This window comes from Pteropus vampyrus, unplaced genomic scaffold, assembly GCF_000151845.1.
Source record: "Pteropus vampyrus isolate Shadow unplaced genomic scaffold, Pvam_2.0 Scaffold154, whole genome shotgun sequence".
NCBI lineage: Eukaryota > Metazoa > Chordata > Mammalia > Chiroptera > Pteropodidae > Pteropus > Pteropus vampyrus.
The window spans coordinates 1003993-1019779 of NW_011888935.1; the positions used below are offsets into that span (position 1 = coordinate 1003993).

Below are 15787 nucleotides of genomic sequence, written 5' to 3' on the forward strand. Positions count from 1 at the left end.
GATTTGTTCTTCGGGTAAGTTACGTTTGCGTAGCGTTTCAGTACCTCGTGTCTGGGTTTAAGAATCGCAGACTCTCCACGCTGGGTCACGTCAGATGCGGCCGCCATGCGCTTCTCACTGCCCTTTCTCTCTCGGTCCTTCGCATGTAGTTGCCCAAGCCAAATGCTTAGCCTTCTCCTTGGTTCTCTTCTGTGTCTCGTCCTTCATGGCTGCCAGTAAGCCCAGTAGATTCTGGCTCCAAAGTAACATCTCAGATTGTCCCATCTCAGTGATGCTAGAACCTTAGTTCAAGCTTCTGGTGTCTCTTTCTTGGATAACTACAGCAGCCTCTTAACTTGTCCCCCGCTTTCTCACCCAGCTCCCCATTCTCTCTCTCTCCTGCTTCAAACATTTTTCTAGCTTTTTGCACTTAGAATGAAAAGCAAACTCCCCGTCGTGGCCCGCAGCTTCCGGCTCGTCTCCCTCAGCCTCATCCCTTGACACTCTGCCCTGCTCCAGCTGTTACTTGCCCTTACAGTGGCCTCTGAACGCGAATTCCCTTCTTCCAAGAAGCTCTTATAATTTGGTGCCTGGCAAAAACTCCCTGAACTTAATAGCATAATGATATCATAATAACAACACTTTCTGCCACTTATTGAATGTTTTCTGTAACCCAGACAGTGTGCTAAGTGCTCTCCAGGCATCATCTTATAATTAAATTAGATGCAACGAGCTTGTGAAGTTGGGATTATTAGTCCCATATTTTAAGAGAGGAAACCGGAGCACAGACAGCTGAAGTTGCTGGCCCAGATTCATGCTGTTAGCGTGTGGCAGAGCCTGGCTGGAAGTCTGTGTCTCGGTCCAGACTGAGCTCTTCGGTACTAAAGTTTCAAAGTATTTCGTTATCATTAAATTGTCATGATCTCACCATTCCTAGAGGACCAGTTTGAGCAAACTGTAGGGAAGATCTCTTATTGAGATTGAAAGTAAGCATTAATGTAATTAACTGCCTTATTAGTGACGGCAGACTCTTTTCAATATTTTATGTCACGTTGATGATAAAAGACAGTGTAAGGTAAAAGTTGGGAATAAACTTGAATTGAGCAGACGGGTTTGATCTCAGTACCTGCTCTACATTCATATAGGTCTCAGTATCGTACATGCTAGATGATGTTCTTGGTACTTAAGCTATTATCATGTGCAACCCGGTGGGATGGATTAAAATCGTGGTTCTATGAGCTGTTTTTGTCTTGGAGGCTTGCTATAGCATTAATGCTCCTCTGTGAATTCAGGATAAACATGATCCATCTCGGGCCCCATCCCAAGAGGATCATTTTGAGTTCAGTCCTGTGACATGTCTCCTAAGGACAATGTCACAGCAAGGCTATAAGCTTCGTTTGCTTTAAGTTTAGTTTCCTCCTTTCTCTCTTTTTCCTTCCAGTTAAAATGAAATAGTAAATTTAACTTTACTAGATAAAATAAACTCAGGGATCTTCTACTCTAATAGGTAACAATAAACATAATAAACACATCAGTAGACATAATAAATACGTAACTTACGTTACACATTAGAAGATGCAGAGTACTTTGCATGGGAGAGGAAGAAAGATCGAGATGGGGAACACGTTGCTGTATTAAACTGGAGGTCGATGCAGTGGGTCCCGTCGAGAAGGTCGGAGAATCGGAGGCGAAGGATATCTGAGGGAAGAGCCCTCGAGGAGATGGTGGGTCCTCTGCAGACCTCGGGGAGGAGCTCGGGTGCCCACTCGAACGCAAAGCACCGTCGTGGAGGGAGGGACCAAGTCAGGGAGAGATACTAGGGGAAGTGGGAGGGTTGATGACGAAGTGAACTTGCATCACAAAGGGCTTAGCACAGCGTCTGGCCCAGCATCACAGATCCCCTGCCTACTTCTCTCAGCCACGTCTCTGCCCCGCCTGGTAAACCCCATCTGCATTTATAACCAAAAGCTCTTTGAAGATCCCCAAATAAGCCATGCTGTTTTAAACCTTTCTGCTTTTGCACACACCTAAAATACCCTTCCCCATTCCTGGCCATTTCGATAAAGTCCTTTGAGACCCACCCCTGACTCCCTCTGCGAGGAGTTCCCTGACTCCCTCTGAGGTGGAGCTGATCCTTCTCTGGACCACCAGGCACGGTGCTTTGAATATGTGTTTGTTACACTGACATATGGCTAATGACAATTGACATTTAATGATCACTTACTGTGTGCCGTGCAGTAATCCTTTACGAGTTTTTCATTTATGCCTCGCCACAGCCCTGTAAGTTGTCATTCATCCCTTTTATAGATGAATAAATAAAGGCGTCAGGAAGTGTAGTAGGTTGCTTAAGATCATCCAGCTACTCAGTGGTGGCACCCGGAGCTGAGCACAAACAGGGGTTCTGGCTCCAGAGCCCATGCCTTTCTTTCGTTTTTTTAAAAATTTGAATTACCGTTGACATCTGTTTGTTTCAGGTGTACAGCATAACGATTAGACATTTATATACCATAAGATGACCAGCGCCCATCTGATACCACGCGTAGTTATTATAATATTATTGAGCGTATTCATGAGGGTTGCAGATGGGAGGAGTCGGGGAGGCGGGGGGTGGGTGAAGAAGGTGAAAGGGGTTAAGTACAAATTGCCAGTTATAAAAATAGTCACGGGGATGTGAAGCCCACGCCTCCTTAACCATTATATTATACTGCACCTCTGTCCTTTCTGTCATTTATTAAACGCTTACTGTATACAAGTCAGTGTATGCATCACCCTGTATTGCGAGTGATGGTTTACGTGCATGTGCCTTCCATACTATTTCTGACTACTCAGAGGTCAGGGAACCCTGTCCAATTTCCCTTTGCTCCTTGGGACTTTGCACATGAGCTCCCTTGGTTGGACAAGAAGGAGAAGAAAATACTCTCGTGTCATTTGTAGGACACGGGAAACAATATTCAAAACGTTAATGATAGTGTGTCATTAATTCTGAATATCTTTGGTTTCGAATTTCATTTTAATCATGGCATTGTACTTCTGCTTCTCCCCAGACCAGTATTAAAGAGGGGCAGCTGTTGAAGCAAACCAGTTCTTTCCAACGGTGGAAGAAACGGTACTTCAAGCTTCGAGGCCGTACGCTTTATTATGCAAAGGACTCAAAGGTAACTCGAGAGAATTCTAGCGCAAGCGCTTGAGGTTGGGGATGGGTTTGGAAGTTTGGTTCTGTCACTGTTCTTGTCACGGGCCCACTACAGCCTGACTGCTCTTATGTGAGTTCAGTGTAAACGTGATCCCTCTTGGACCAAATCCCAAGGGAGCTAATTCAAGTCACTTTCACGGTGTCCCCGAAGGACAATCGAGCAGGAAGGTTCCAGTGTATTTTGCTTTCTTCCTTCCTTCCTTCTTTCCTTCCAGTTAAAATGAAACACTAAATGTAACCTTATCAGATACAATAAACTCAAAATTTTGGATTTCCCCCCTCTCCTTGATACTTTTTACCTGATAAATCTTTCCCTGGCCATGAGAGAGAATTTCTGTAGTTGCTAAGAAACCATTCTCTGGTTTCAGACAAGAGTTCGTATCCCAGTTCTAGCACTTTCCAGGGAAGTGGCTGTGGACAGACAGCGTGCGATGTTGAGAAGGGGTTTAAACGAGATAACAGACTTGAGGTGTTTGCCTGACACACAAAATCACCACTCAGTTATGCTAGTGGTTAAGAATAAAAATCGTAGTCAAATAAGATTACGGCTTTAAATAATTTTCATGTAACAGTTGAATAAAATAAGAATCAGATAGTTTGGGGAGAAAAAAATTGTAAGAATGAGTTTCCGTTTAGAACTGCTATTTTAGTAGACCTTCAAAAATAAACATTACGATTTCTTGCTACTGTGCCAGTTGAGTAATTGATCATTTCCATATTAAAAAAAAATGTATGTTTCTGATATAAATAGCAGAGTTGTGCACCAGGAAGTCAGAACAAATCAACAAACAAACCTAATTCTTAGTTTACGCAGCTGTAGAAGTAATAACCAAATAAAATAATCAATCTTATTTTAAAAGTCACCGTGTCTAGGGTTGTCCCTGATCTGGCTCCATCCTGACTTTTCACGTTTATTTCTCGGCAGCACTGACTGCTTGATAGTTTTCAGCTTTGCCCCCGTTCCTCACCTCCAAATAGCCTCCCCCCTGTCTCCACTTGACAAAATTCCTCGTTTTGTTTAAGATACCCCTCAAATAGCCTTTACTCCATTACTCACAAGGGAAAGAGTGTAAATTATCTGTGGCTGTCCGTAGCATTTTGTGGCATCTCTTCCACTTTTAATATATCGTCTGTCTCACATTAACATTAGCTGTGTCTGTTTCATCACCTGTGCTAGACTGTAAATTCTCTCGAGTCGGGGAACGAGTCTTCCAGTCAGATTGGTTGGATTGAAACACACCCCCTGGAGATCTTGGGGCGGTGGAGGCTGTCCAGGAAGGGGCCCCCTTTTTTGACACTTCTAGAGGAGACTTGTTCTGCCCGCCTTGCTGGAAGAACATTGAACGAGTATGAACAACAACCAAGTGACTAAAAGTGGGAAGGATACATTTATTTACTAGAATATTCTAACTTCTAAATCGTATATTTTTAGAGATTCCATTTCTGTGGAGGTTTTAACCACTGAAAAATTTTTGATGAAAACCACTTTTAAGAGTATAAAAGAAACATTCATCTTATATTCGCAGAGCGATTCACCGTCTCATTTGAACACATTTATAGATGAGGAAGATAAGATCCAGAAAATTCCATGATCTGAGCCTGGACTAGTTCTTTTCATTTCTCATTTAGCAAATGTGGGGACAATGATGTCTCCTCTGCCTTCCTGGCAAAGCTGTTACAAGGTTTAGAGATACTGTCCCGTGTGCGCGTGTGTGTGTGTGTGACACTTAGTAGGTTCCCCATGGATTATGCTCCTAGGTGCACAGAGCATTTTGCTTTGAAACAGTGTTCTAAAGCTCTTTCAAGTCATTTTCAGTTTGGGATTTATGTGTTACTCATACTTTGTGGTTTTACTCACAAAGTATCACTACCTTAAATTTTTCTTCATTTTCTTTTCCTAATTCCTGACATGCCCGCATAGTCATGACCTAATAGTAAAAAAAATAATAATAATAAATATTGAGGAGCATTGAGTTCAGTTTTTATTTAATATGTTTGTGTTCTTTTTCATTAACAGTCTCTGATATTTGATGAAGTTGACCTCTCAGATGCCAGTGTAGCTGAAGCAAGCACAAAAAATGCTAACAACAGCTTCACGGTATGGTTATATTCTGCTCACTCCCTCCTCAGAACTCATAGAATGATCTTTCCTGCGCACACACAGAATGTCCTCTTCACTCACCCCTGTGTGTCAGCCCGTGCTTGTTGGAGTTCTCACCAGCACAACCAGCTTGATGAGAACACTGTGTGCTCGAGTACCCAACACCGTTCGCGATTGTTCGGGTCCATAAACCAATGTGTTAAATGTATTTTTTTTTTAAATATTTATTGTTCCTTTTTAGGCCTTTTAATTTTAGTGGTTTGAATTTTTCACTTCCTTTAAATTTACGACTTCGACTGACTCCCTTGTTCTCGAATATTCGAAAAGCTCGGTTTTTATCTTCAGTCTCAAAAGTAATATTTTCTCCCTCTCTTCTACTTTTACTCTAGTTGCTGTAGTTCGGGCCTTCATTTCTTCTCACTTAGGTAATTCTTTTGGTAGCTGTTTAAGAAGTGTCCTCGGTTCCAGTTAATTCTTTTCCAACTGCAAATGCCATTGCTTAAAATACGTCCCTGGCTCGCCATTGCTTGTCAGATCGCATCTGCAGCTCAGTCTTAAAGTCTTATAAAACCACACATCAGCGTTCTGGTGTTACTGATCATTATTTGCCTTTACATACCCTGTCAGTCGAGTATTTTTGTCTGTGCCTGGGCTTTTCCCATTTCCTCTGCCTTAAACGATTCCTCCTCCATCTGTAGCTGTTGAAATTCTACCAGTTCTTCAAAGCTTATCTCAGATATCTCATACTTCTTCTACTTCTTTGATTAAAAAAATATGAGTTGAGTACCCTGTGGGTCGAGTACCATGTACCAGGTGCTTGTGCTAAGCACAAGAGAGATTCAGAGATGGATGGATGGACGGATGGATGGGTGGATGGATGGATGGATGGATAGATAAACATCATAAATAAAGATATGCACAGTATAGTTCAGTGAAGTTCATCTGGGGTTGTTTCTATAACCATGTATTCCTTCGGTCCCCTAAGATGTATTGTTCTTGCTATGTAGTTGCCCCCATCCACGCTCCCAGTCCCTGCTCTAGGAGGCCACCACTCCGGACAGCAGTGTGTTGTATCTGTCCCCACAGGGCAGTTGAAAACAGACGGACAAACAAATACAGAGCATTGCCACGATAGAGGCGAGCTGGGGTGGGGGAGGAAGCAAATGAGTTCAGATTTAGTCTTATTGATTCATGGGCATGTGGGATGATAATTCGTGGTGTAAATATTCTTCCTTGTCCTCCTTCCCCTCCCCCTCCCCAGGGAGAGTTCAGTTTGAGAAGAGGAAAGCCAAGAATAGAATCCTGGGAAAATGTTAAAATTTAAGGTTTGACCAATAAGGACAGAGCATTCTGAAGTATAGAAGGAGCATCAGGAGGCACGGCTGTTACAAAAGCCAGTGGAAGGGTTTCAGGACGGAAGTTGTTAAACGTCACATGCTGTCGATAAGTCAAGACGAAGAAGACATGAAAAGCATTTGTGGCAGTAGTTAACTCGGAGGCCGTTCGATCACACCGGTGAAGGGCGGGCATGCGTCTGGCTCCACTGAGATGCAGTGCGGAAAGGCAGAGGAGGCCAGCGGAGGTCACTTCTCCTAAAAGCTTGGCCCTTAGAAGTGTAGCTAGAAGAGTGTTCGGGTTTGTTGAGAGAGTCATAGTTTTATCGTTGCTTCTGCTTCGTTTTCGAAATGGGTTTTGAGCGTGTCTGTGTGGAGAGAGGAAAGAATTGTTAGAATCAAAAGTCGAAGCTTCAGGAGAGAGAGGGAGTGACTGACTGACGGCGCGTGATTGCCGAGTACGCCGAAGGGCGGAGAGCCAGAACCCAGGGTCAGGGGTCGGCATCGAACAGGAGACAGAGTTTCCGGAAGCAGGTGTGGGCAGGAAGTTCATAGCCTTCAAACCCAAATACTACTATTTTTTCAGTGAAATCAGAGACAAGGCCTTCTGCTATGAGTAAGAGTTTAGGAGAGTCTGGAGTAGCTTCTATACAAAATTGGAATTGAAACTCAATAGGGGCCTGCAGAAGATTTACTAGGTAGTGAAGAGTGTAGCATCTCCCAGAGACTGGAGATCAAGTTTAGTCATAGTCTTAATTCTTAGGCCTATAGCATTTTCTTTAAGATGGGGACAGAGAACAACAACTAGATTGATCCAGGGTTCATGGTTCATGGGGAATATTGGACAGAAAGATAAAGGGATTGTTGGCTATTTGGGGTATCAATAACTCATCCGTCTTCTCGCTCTTAATTCTCAGGTTTTCAGAATGAAACATAAGTGGTGAGCGACAGCTTAGTAATGGTTCAGTAGGATCCAAAACCCACGAAATACAGAGCTTCTGATCAACTGTTGGAGGCGTCAGGCCAAATGTTGCTTTTTCTTTCCTCCCAGGTGAAGGTAGGGTAGGGCGACCAATCAGATTAACCACTGATCTCCCTGGGGAGTGACCAGTAGTCCTCTCTCCCGGTGGAGGCTCATGCAGGAGGGATGACAAGGGTTTTCCCCACAACAGGGATCTGGAGTCCAGTCTGAAGAGAGTTCTAACGTTGACGATTTGAAGGATGGAATAATTTCGGGTGAAGACAAGGTGTAGAGTATCAGACAGATAAAGGTACGGGGACTGAGAAGCTCTGGAGAGGTGGTCGGGAGAGTTATTCAAATCCTTTGTACAGCTCTCTCTTGGACTTCCTCCTGCCTGCCGTCTCTCCTCGAGCCTTTCTTACAGAAGTTACTTATATTCTGCCTAATACGTATTTAAGTACTGATGTCTGTTATAGCCTCCTTGAGCATAGGGCCTGTGTCCCATCTTTCAACCTCCTGTTACCTTCTCCATAATAAGTATTTGCTGGTTTAATTAATGAGGTGAAAATTTATGTTAGGCACGAGAAGAGTTTTTATTGACAGATTTTCAAGAAATTTCTTCAATTAACCAAACATTTCTGAAATTTGTTGGGCTAGAAATGTAGAGACTAAAGTGTTAGGCCGATTGTTGGTTCGAGTTTTACAGCAAATCCGATTGGTAGGACTTTCCAGAGTATAGAAGGGAACACGAGAAATGTGTTTAACCAGTAATTGACAATCCTGTCTTCAAATACTAAAACATCTCACCTCCCTGGTTTGTGGTGGCTGTTGTCGAGGCTGTCATTGTCATTTTGGCTAGTTCATGTCCAAGGTTAATAGCGTCGTATGATGGTGTGATGGCTGGGGAGTCCAGGAATGGTCAAATTCTGTTTCGCTGCAGCCACTCCTCCTCTCCTGGAAGTCCCTAAGGATGGTAGATTCACAAGGGACAATAGTAAATAGAAAACCTATAATTAGTAAACAGGAAGTGGAAAAGCAGAGCTTCTGAAAACCCGACGCCAAGCTCTCTAGTAAAGTGGATTCTCGGTTGAGAGTTCTAGAAAGCCAAAGGCAGCTGACCAGCCCTGGCACGTTGTTCAGCAGCGCTCTGCTGGAGGTCATGAGTGCGTCACTGAGGCCAGCGGAGCTTCCAGGGGAGGGGACGTCAAAGGGTTTGCCGATATGCCAAGAGCCAGCCTGGGCTCCCGTCCCTGGAGTTAGCAAGTCTCATGTTCATGGTAGTGTCTTAGTTTTCTATTGCTTCATAATTACCACAAACTTTATGGCTTAAAACACTGCCTGTCTATTATCACACCGTTTCTACTGGTCACACAGCACAGCTGGGTTCCTGTCTTCCAGGTCTCGGGAAGCTGAAATAAATCGATATGATCCATTAAATATATATTCACACTCATACATGCATATATACTTTTTAATTATCTTAGATTGGGCTATTTTGACCAAGGTTTGAGTTTAGGGTTTTGCAAGTGTCTTCTGCAATAGACAACAACTGTGACAACAAAACCTGGCCCTCAAAGCATGTTCTGTGATATTAGGTGACAGCGATGTGATGTGATGGGGAGTAATGGACAATCCCGGACTGCCATTTGGCATGTTATAAACCTTTAGGTTAACGTTCATCATTAATTTACTTGTAGTTTAATTTCCGCTGTGGCATTTTCCATGATTGCAAAATTTGTAGTATATTCTTAATCTTTTTGTTCATTTTTTGACTGTTAGTTTTTTTTTTTTTAAGTTTGCTGATATCTGCATGGTGTTTTGAGTGTTATTCTCACTTTAACATTTTCATCTGTACCACATCTTTTTGCTATATGTGACATGTTCTTCTTAGATTAAACCGCAGAATTGATTTCCCCTTGGTCACACTGGTGCCCTCCTGGGAAGCGTCCCAGACCTGATGTTTGACCCAGGGCACTTCTGTGTCATGCAGTATTCTGTTGACAGTATGTTACAAATTCCTAAAAGTTCAGGAATTTTGGAGGAGAACGTAGATGAACTTTATCTTGAGAAAATATTTCATCCTGCTCGTCTCTCAGAGGTGTAGTGAAGATTTATTCTCACTTTCGACTCACTTTAGTAAGTGTCATGGGGAAGGCAACCATTCTGTAATGAATGAATTGCAACCACTCTTTGTGAGGAGAAGTTATTTGCTAACGAAGAGCTTTTTAATGATTTGAAAGTCATCACAATCACACGATATATGTTAGGGTTTCAAAGCCTGCTGTTCAAATGACTGTTTTCTTTACTGTTTAATGAAAGGCTAAATCTTAAACAAATGACTCATCATTTTAAAGAAATTATTGTATTGACGTTTTTAAAACTTCTCATGGAAGTTTGTAAAGAAAGTAGCACTTTTTTTTTTTTTAACTAGAAAGAAATGCACAGGTAATTTATTTGGTTTATTTAGCCACTCAACATTTCTAGTGAGCTCTCTACAAGTGTGTGTGAAACCTCATGGTCACTGCACATCCGTGCTGGCTCGCTCAGCTGTGTGAAACAGATACCACGTGGTAGCATTTATTTTTAGAACTCAGTGAGCACTGGAGCAGAGTCATTTAGTGTAAGGGTCACTTGTCACAGCAGACACGACAGAAAGTTGATTAGCATTAGATTATGATTTTTCCGATGAGGTTTAAAAAGTATGCATAAAATCAAGCCAATAAACAAAGAGAACATACTCTTAACAGCAAATGAAATGCTGAAAATTATGCATTCGTAGTACAATTGAAATCAGCAGGCTGTGTTCTAGTGTTTACTTCCTGTTTATTGTGTTTACTCCTTCGCTTCCTCTATATTACTACAGTTCGGTCCGTCTCTCAAGAGAGATCTCACATCCTTTGAATCTCAGAAAGTGTCAATTTACTTTTATCTATTAGTGTCTCAATATTAGTTACAAAAGAAGTAACTAAAAGTTATTGTTTTCATATCATTTGTGCATGCACAGCAGGCAGGAGGTGTTTAGATAATCACCTAAGTAAATAATCACTTAAACAAGCTGCCTACTCTATTTGGTAATAATTTGTTGTAACTACGGTGTGCCTCTTCTAAATGCTTTACATCTTGTAACTCATTCAGTTCTTTGTATCAGTCCTATAAGGTAGGAACCATCACGCTCTCCATTTATAGGAGTCTGAAGCATGGAGGCTAACGTCTAATCCATGGAAATGGCTGGAATCTGAACCCATCCGGGTCTTCTGGCCTTGGTGGTACTCCACTGTGCGGCCCTGCCTCCCTGTTGTGGAGTTTTAAATGAGTGTGGTTCACAGAGTATTTCCGTTTGGTTTTGACACGTTCAGTCAGTCGTCTTTTCTACTCCAAGTCAACCATAGAGCCTTACGTTGTGTCACCAGAGGCTCGTTTCATACTGGCGGGTCACACCACAAACTCGAATGTTATTACGTTATATTTCGGGCACTGCATTTGAAATGGAAATGTTGGCTAAAGAGCTCCCCGAGGCAGGTTAGCAATCTTATTCAAAGGTCCCGGGATCACGGGATGGATTGACATTAAAAGGCACTTGTTATTTTAGAGATGTGGGGAAAACGTGAAATGTCTTTCATATTTGAAGGATTATCGTGTAAAAGAGACGGTAGACAGGTTTTGTGTTACTGCTGCGTGCAGGACAAAGACCTGTGATTGAGTTCACGGAGGGACAATTTCAGCTCTACATAGAGGAAAATTTTCTGACTTGAGAGTTCCACCTGATGGAACAGGCCCCTTGTGAGGTAGTGGCCCTGCCCATTGTCAGAACTGCCCAGTCATCTCATTCCCTGTGAACCAAAGGCGCCTCCCAGCCAGAGTTCTCGGAGCAGCCTCGGGTTCAGAGTGTTGACATGAGCTTCGCGAGGTTGGACGGCCAGTAGCTATGCGGAGCTGGTACAAAATTCCTGACTGTCAAGCCCTTGGGGTTCGGTGGGGACAGGCAGGGAGGAGTGGGCACTGTGCCGGACACTTTAAACACAGTCTCATGACAGCACACAGCAAGAGCTAAGTGACCATCCTTCAGGAATGCTCTGGGACAGATCTTTGCTTGGCTTGTGTATGTGGAAGGGACTGGGGGAAGATGGTGGGGACCCAATTCCCTTGCAGTTACGAAAATTGTCTCCTTCACCACTGAATCCCAAAGGCTAACACAGGGCCGGGCAGAGAGGAATGACAGTAAATAAAATGTAATTTCAGGTTTTAGCTTAGAAAACAGTTTTCTAATTTTCCTCCAGTAATGCTGGATTGTAATATACCTATAAATATTTGTATCCATCTTGAAATCTTTATATAATGACCCAGACTGTTTTTATACCAGAAGTAATTCTTACAGACATGATTCATGCCTAACATTAATCATTGCAGTGGTTCAACGGAATTATTAGATGCCTGATAGTGGCAAAATTCATGTATTTTACATCCAAGTTGTTTAAAATATTTTATACCACTCTAAAATGATATTAATGCAATTCGAGTGGCTGTTTCACCTTTTAAAATTGACGTGTAAGGTTTAGATGACTATATACTATGAAAGCTCATAATTTATAATAAGTTTGAAATTTGTATTCCTTTTTCTATAACTTAGACTCCAGGCTTTTAGAAACGAGATATCATTGTTTCTGTGGGCGTATTGTATTTTTCTTTTCATTAAGCAAAGTGGCATCTTTTCCAAGAATATAACCCAGAGAAATATCCTTTATAGCTATATTATGAGCTTCCTCAGACCAGAGTCCTAGGAGGTAAGAAACCGTTGGTCCTTTTGTAGCTAGACTGAAATCTTGTTATGGGTAGAAGAATTGTGCCTTTCCTTGTCTCCACCTTCACCAGTAGCCGTCCGTACATCTTTCAGGAGGCTTTCTAAAGTAGTCAGGAACCAGTGAGCATGTCCTTGCGTATTGTGGCGATGCCAGAGCTCTGGGAACCCGGGCTTGTTTGCACAGTCAGCCCATGGGAGTCCCAGCTCAGAGACCAGCTCATCTAAGAGCCTGTCGTGGTGTGAGTCGACACTATCGGTAGTTCGGGAGAACTGTGCCCCTGGTGCTCCAGGCCGGGTGCCACGGCAAGTCACAGTGCTTGGCACGACCACTTCCCCTCACCTGTCCCGGTCCGCCGAAGACCCAGGGCTCAGAGAGAACGTGGGCAGTGACCTTCAACCTGCCACCGCTAGTACTTTTTATATCCCGCAGGCTCTTGCACAGCATCCCGCTCCCTAGCCCATCGTCCACCTCTGGAACTGCCCTCAGATATTCATTCATTCATTCATTCATTCAGTTAGCAGATATTTACTGAGAGCTTGCCGCATGTATCGGAGATCATGCTAGATTCTGGATATGCAGCGGTGAATAAAAAGAATTGGCCACTGAGTACCAAAATTTTAAAAAGTTTTAAAGCCTCCCCGGACAGGCCCCTGTCTTTAAAGTGTGTAGCCCTGGGGTAGGATCCTTGGGATAAAGAGAATAAGGAACTGCCTCGCAGTGGGGGCCGGAGCCCGTGCCGTCACAGGGGTCCATCATCACAGGGGTCCGTCACAGGGGTCCATCATCACAGGGGTCCGTCACAGGCTGTCGGAGAGAGAGGGGCACACGGCCTCTGAGAGCTTGAGGCGCACACCACTCGCGATTCCACAGACTGGCCCCTTGGCGACGGCTTTGTCTGCCCTTCGCCACAGACGTGCCCCATGCTGGCATCTCTGAGGCCAGAACGTGCCACTGTGTGGAACTGCCTACCCCCGAGTATAGACGCCGGCACTCGAAGAGGACGTTAGCCTCGGGCACCGTGCGGCTGGCCGGTGGAAAACTGCCATGTGGTGGCCAGTCTGGCCCGTTTTAACCTTGTGGATGGTGGAGTGACCTTTGCTTGTCCCTTCTGTGCTGTAGCTCCCAGTGGATGGCCACAGGCTGCACAGCTGTTTTGGGGGCTAGTTATAAATGTGCATTTTACTCACATTTCCACGTGCTAGGCCTTGCACAGGACGTCTCGATGGTCCTGAGCTGACGCTGTCACTGTGACTGTGGCCCTGGAGACAGCAGTTGTAGCTACGGGCAGTTGAACTTCTAGATCCTATCTTCTCTCCTGAGAGATTCTGCATGAAAACTGGCAAGGGTTGGTCATGTCTGACCTCGCAGCCCTGGTTCCACCAGCCACCCAGGTACACAGCGGCTTCTACGCTGTGCCGACCGCCGCGGAAGGCTCGCCCACCCTTCGCCAGCCTGACCACCCCGCCGATGCCCTTTGAAGAAGGGCTGTGGGATTTACCTGGACGCCGTTGTGGTCTTTGCATGGCTGAAGTGCTTCTCGAAGGCTCTTCGGTCCCACTCACTTAGATTAGCTCTGACTTCTGATACCCATTTGGGAAACAGGGAAACCTCAAATCCTGTGAAAGATGACATCCCATCTCATGGAGGTACCTGCAGTAGGGACCAATATGGGAAAATAAACTTCTGGCAATGAAAATGTTTTTAAAAACACACCATAAATGTCCAGACCTCTGAAACATGAAAGCCTGTGGCCGTTTGATCGGGATGACAGAACCCCGAAGAGCTCTGCGCTGGGTAGCATGGCAGAGTCTTTTTTTCCTAAGAAGTTAGATGTTCCCGATCCCTCAGGAAGCCAGACTCTTTGGTGCCCTGTAAGAAGTTGGGAGCCATGGTGCTCAGACTCCCAGAGAAGCCCAGAGATATGTGTGATCCTGGCAGAAAGGGGTTCACAAAAGAGATTTTCAATTCAGTGGTTTCTGCCTTAAACATTTCTGTGGTCTCTGGAGTCAGTTCAGACTTTGCCAAGACCAAACCGGAATGCACAAAGGCAAAGGTAGATGTGCACTTAACAGGAGACAGGTTACAATCTAGTCAGCGACAGATAAGTGAAGTCAGAAGCAAGATCTTTTTGTTGACAACAGGTAGGTGGAGTGCTCTCTAGTCGAGGTGCCTGTCCCTCCCTTCCTCCCTTCCTCCCTTCCTTCCTTCCGTTCGTTGTCACAGGATGAGACCTGCAGGTAGCCGATCCGAAGACTTTTGGACAGTCCTGGAGCATGAGCTGTGCTAGCTGACCAGGGTTTGTGAAGGATTGCACAGATCTCTTGGGATACCTTCAGAAACTTCTAGTAAGCTGTGCCTACTGGTATGGAACTCAAGGACTCGAGGCAGAAGATGGTCTTTAAATCTCAGAAAAACGGATTCGTGGCAAGAAACTGTTCCACAGTGCTGCCATCTTAGAGCAGAAGGTGTGGCTACACGCTGAGTGGCCCCTGACATCAGAACTTCATCAGGCCCCCTCCAGCAGTGGGGACTGACACCTTCCATTAATCTAGACACCAGGTGTGGCCTAGTGACACGGTCTGTCTGGCTCAGCTGGTGGGATTTCTCGTCTCTGCAAATGAGTTGCTTTTACACACTTCACTAATGCTTTGTAGTAGTTTAGGACAACACTGTTCAGTATGAACATCTGACAGTGGAAACGACTGGGCTTGGGACCAGAGGTCACACAGGCCTGCCGCTGGTATGTGGCCGGGAGAGGGACAGTATTCTATGTGTCGTGTGTATGTACGTACGTTTTAAGTTATCTCATGTTTATAAGAGCATCGGGTTGAGTGTTTGGACGCCGTGGTCTTATTTCTGCACAGACTTTGGCCATTTTCTTTTTCAGAATTCCATCAGTAAAGGGTCCTGGCAGTAGTTAATTTTTCATAGTTGCTCAACAGTATTATCAGAGCTTCCCTGTTTGTTAGGCTCATGGCGCGAGAAAAGCTGTCAGCATAAAGCAGCTAAACCATCTCGCTTTGTAATAACGCGGTGGCTTCGTGTGTGTGTGTGTGCAGGGAACATGTTCACGTGAGCCTGTTTCAGATGGTACGTCTTTTCAGTGTAGATAGAAGTGTGCGCACCAGCAAAAACCGACATGGCCATTGAAAATACCACGTGATAAAGGTGCTCCCTTCACAGGATAGAGTGTAAAGAAAGTTCTTTCACGCCTTTAGATTCATTAGTGACTTTGCTGCCAACATCATCCAGAATTAGCAAGGCTGGTGGAATGTACAGTTTATGCGTGTAAAGACACGTGTATAAGGATATTTATTGCACATTGTAATAGCAAAAGATTAGGAACAACCCAAATGTAAAGGTTAGAGGTCTGGTTGACATATGAATTATGAAATATGGCACACAGTGGAATGCTATGCA

The 15787-nt window shown here is 44.2% G+C and overlaps 1 protein-coding gene across 5 annotated transcripts in view; it reads left to right on the top strand.

Annotated features, from left to right (window-relative positions):
• DGKH (diacylglycerol kinase eta) overlaps positions 1–15787 on the top strand; it is a 173262-nt gene that overhangs the window by 66789 nt on the left and 90686 nt on the right. For all 5 annotated transcript variants that reach the window (XM_011369749.2, XM_023536372.1, XM_011369748.2 and 2 more), the window contains exons 3-4: positions 3024–3134; positions 5190–5270. In XM_011369749.2, the coding sequence (XP_011368051.2) occupies positions 3024–3134; positions 5190–5270 (192 nt within the window). The remainder of the gene's footprint in view (positions 1–3023; positions 3135–5189; positions 5271–15787) is intronic.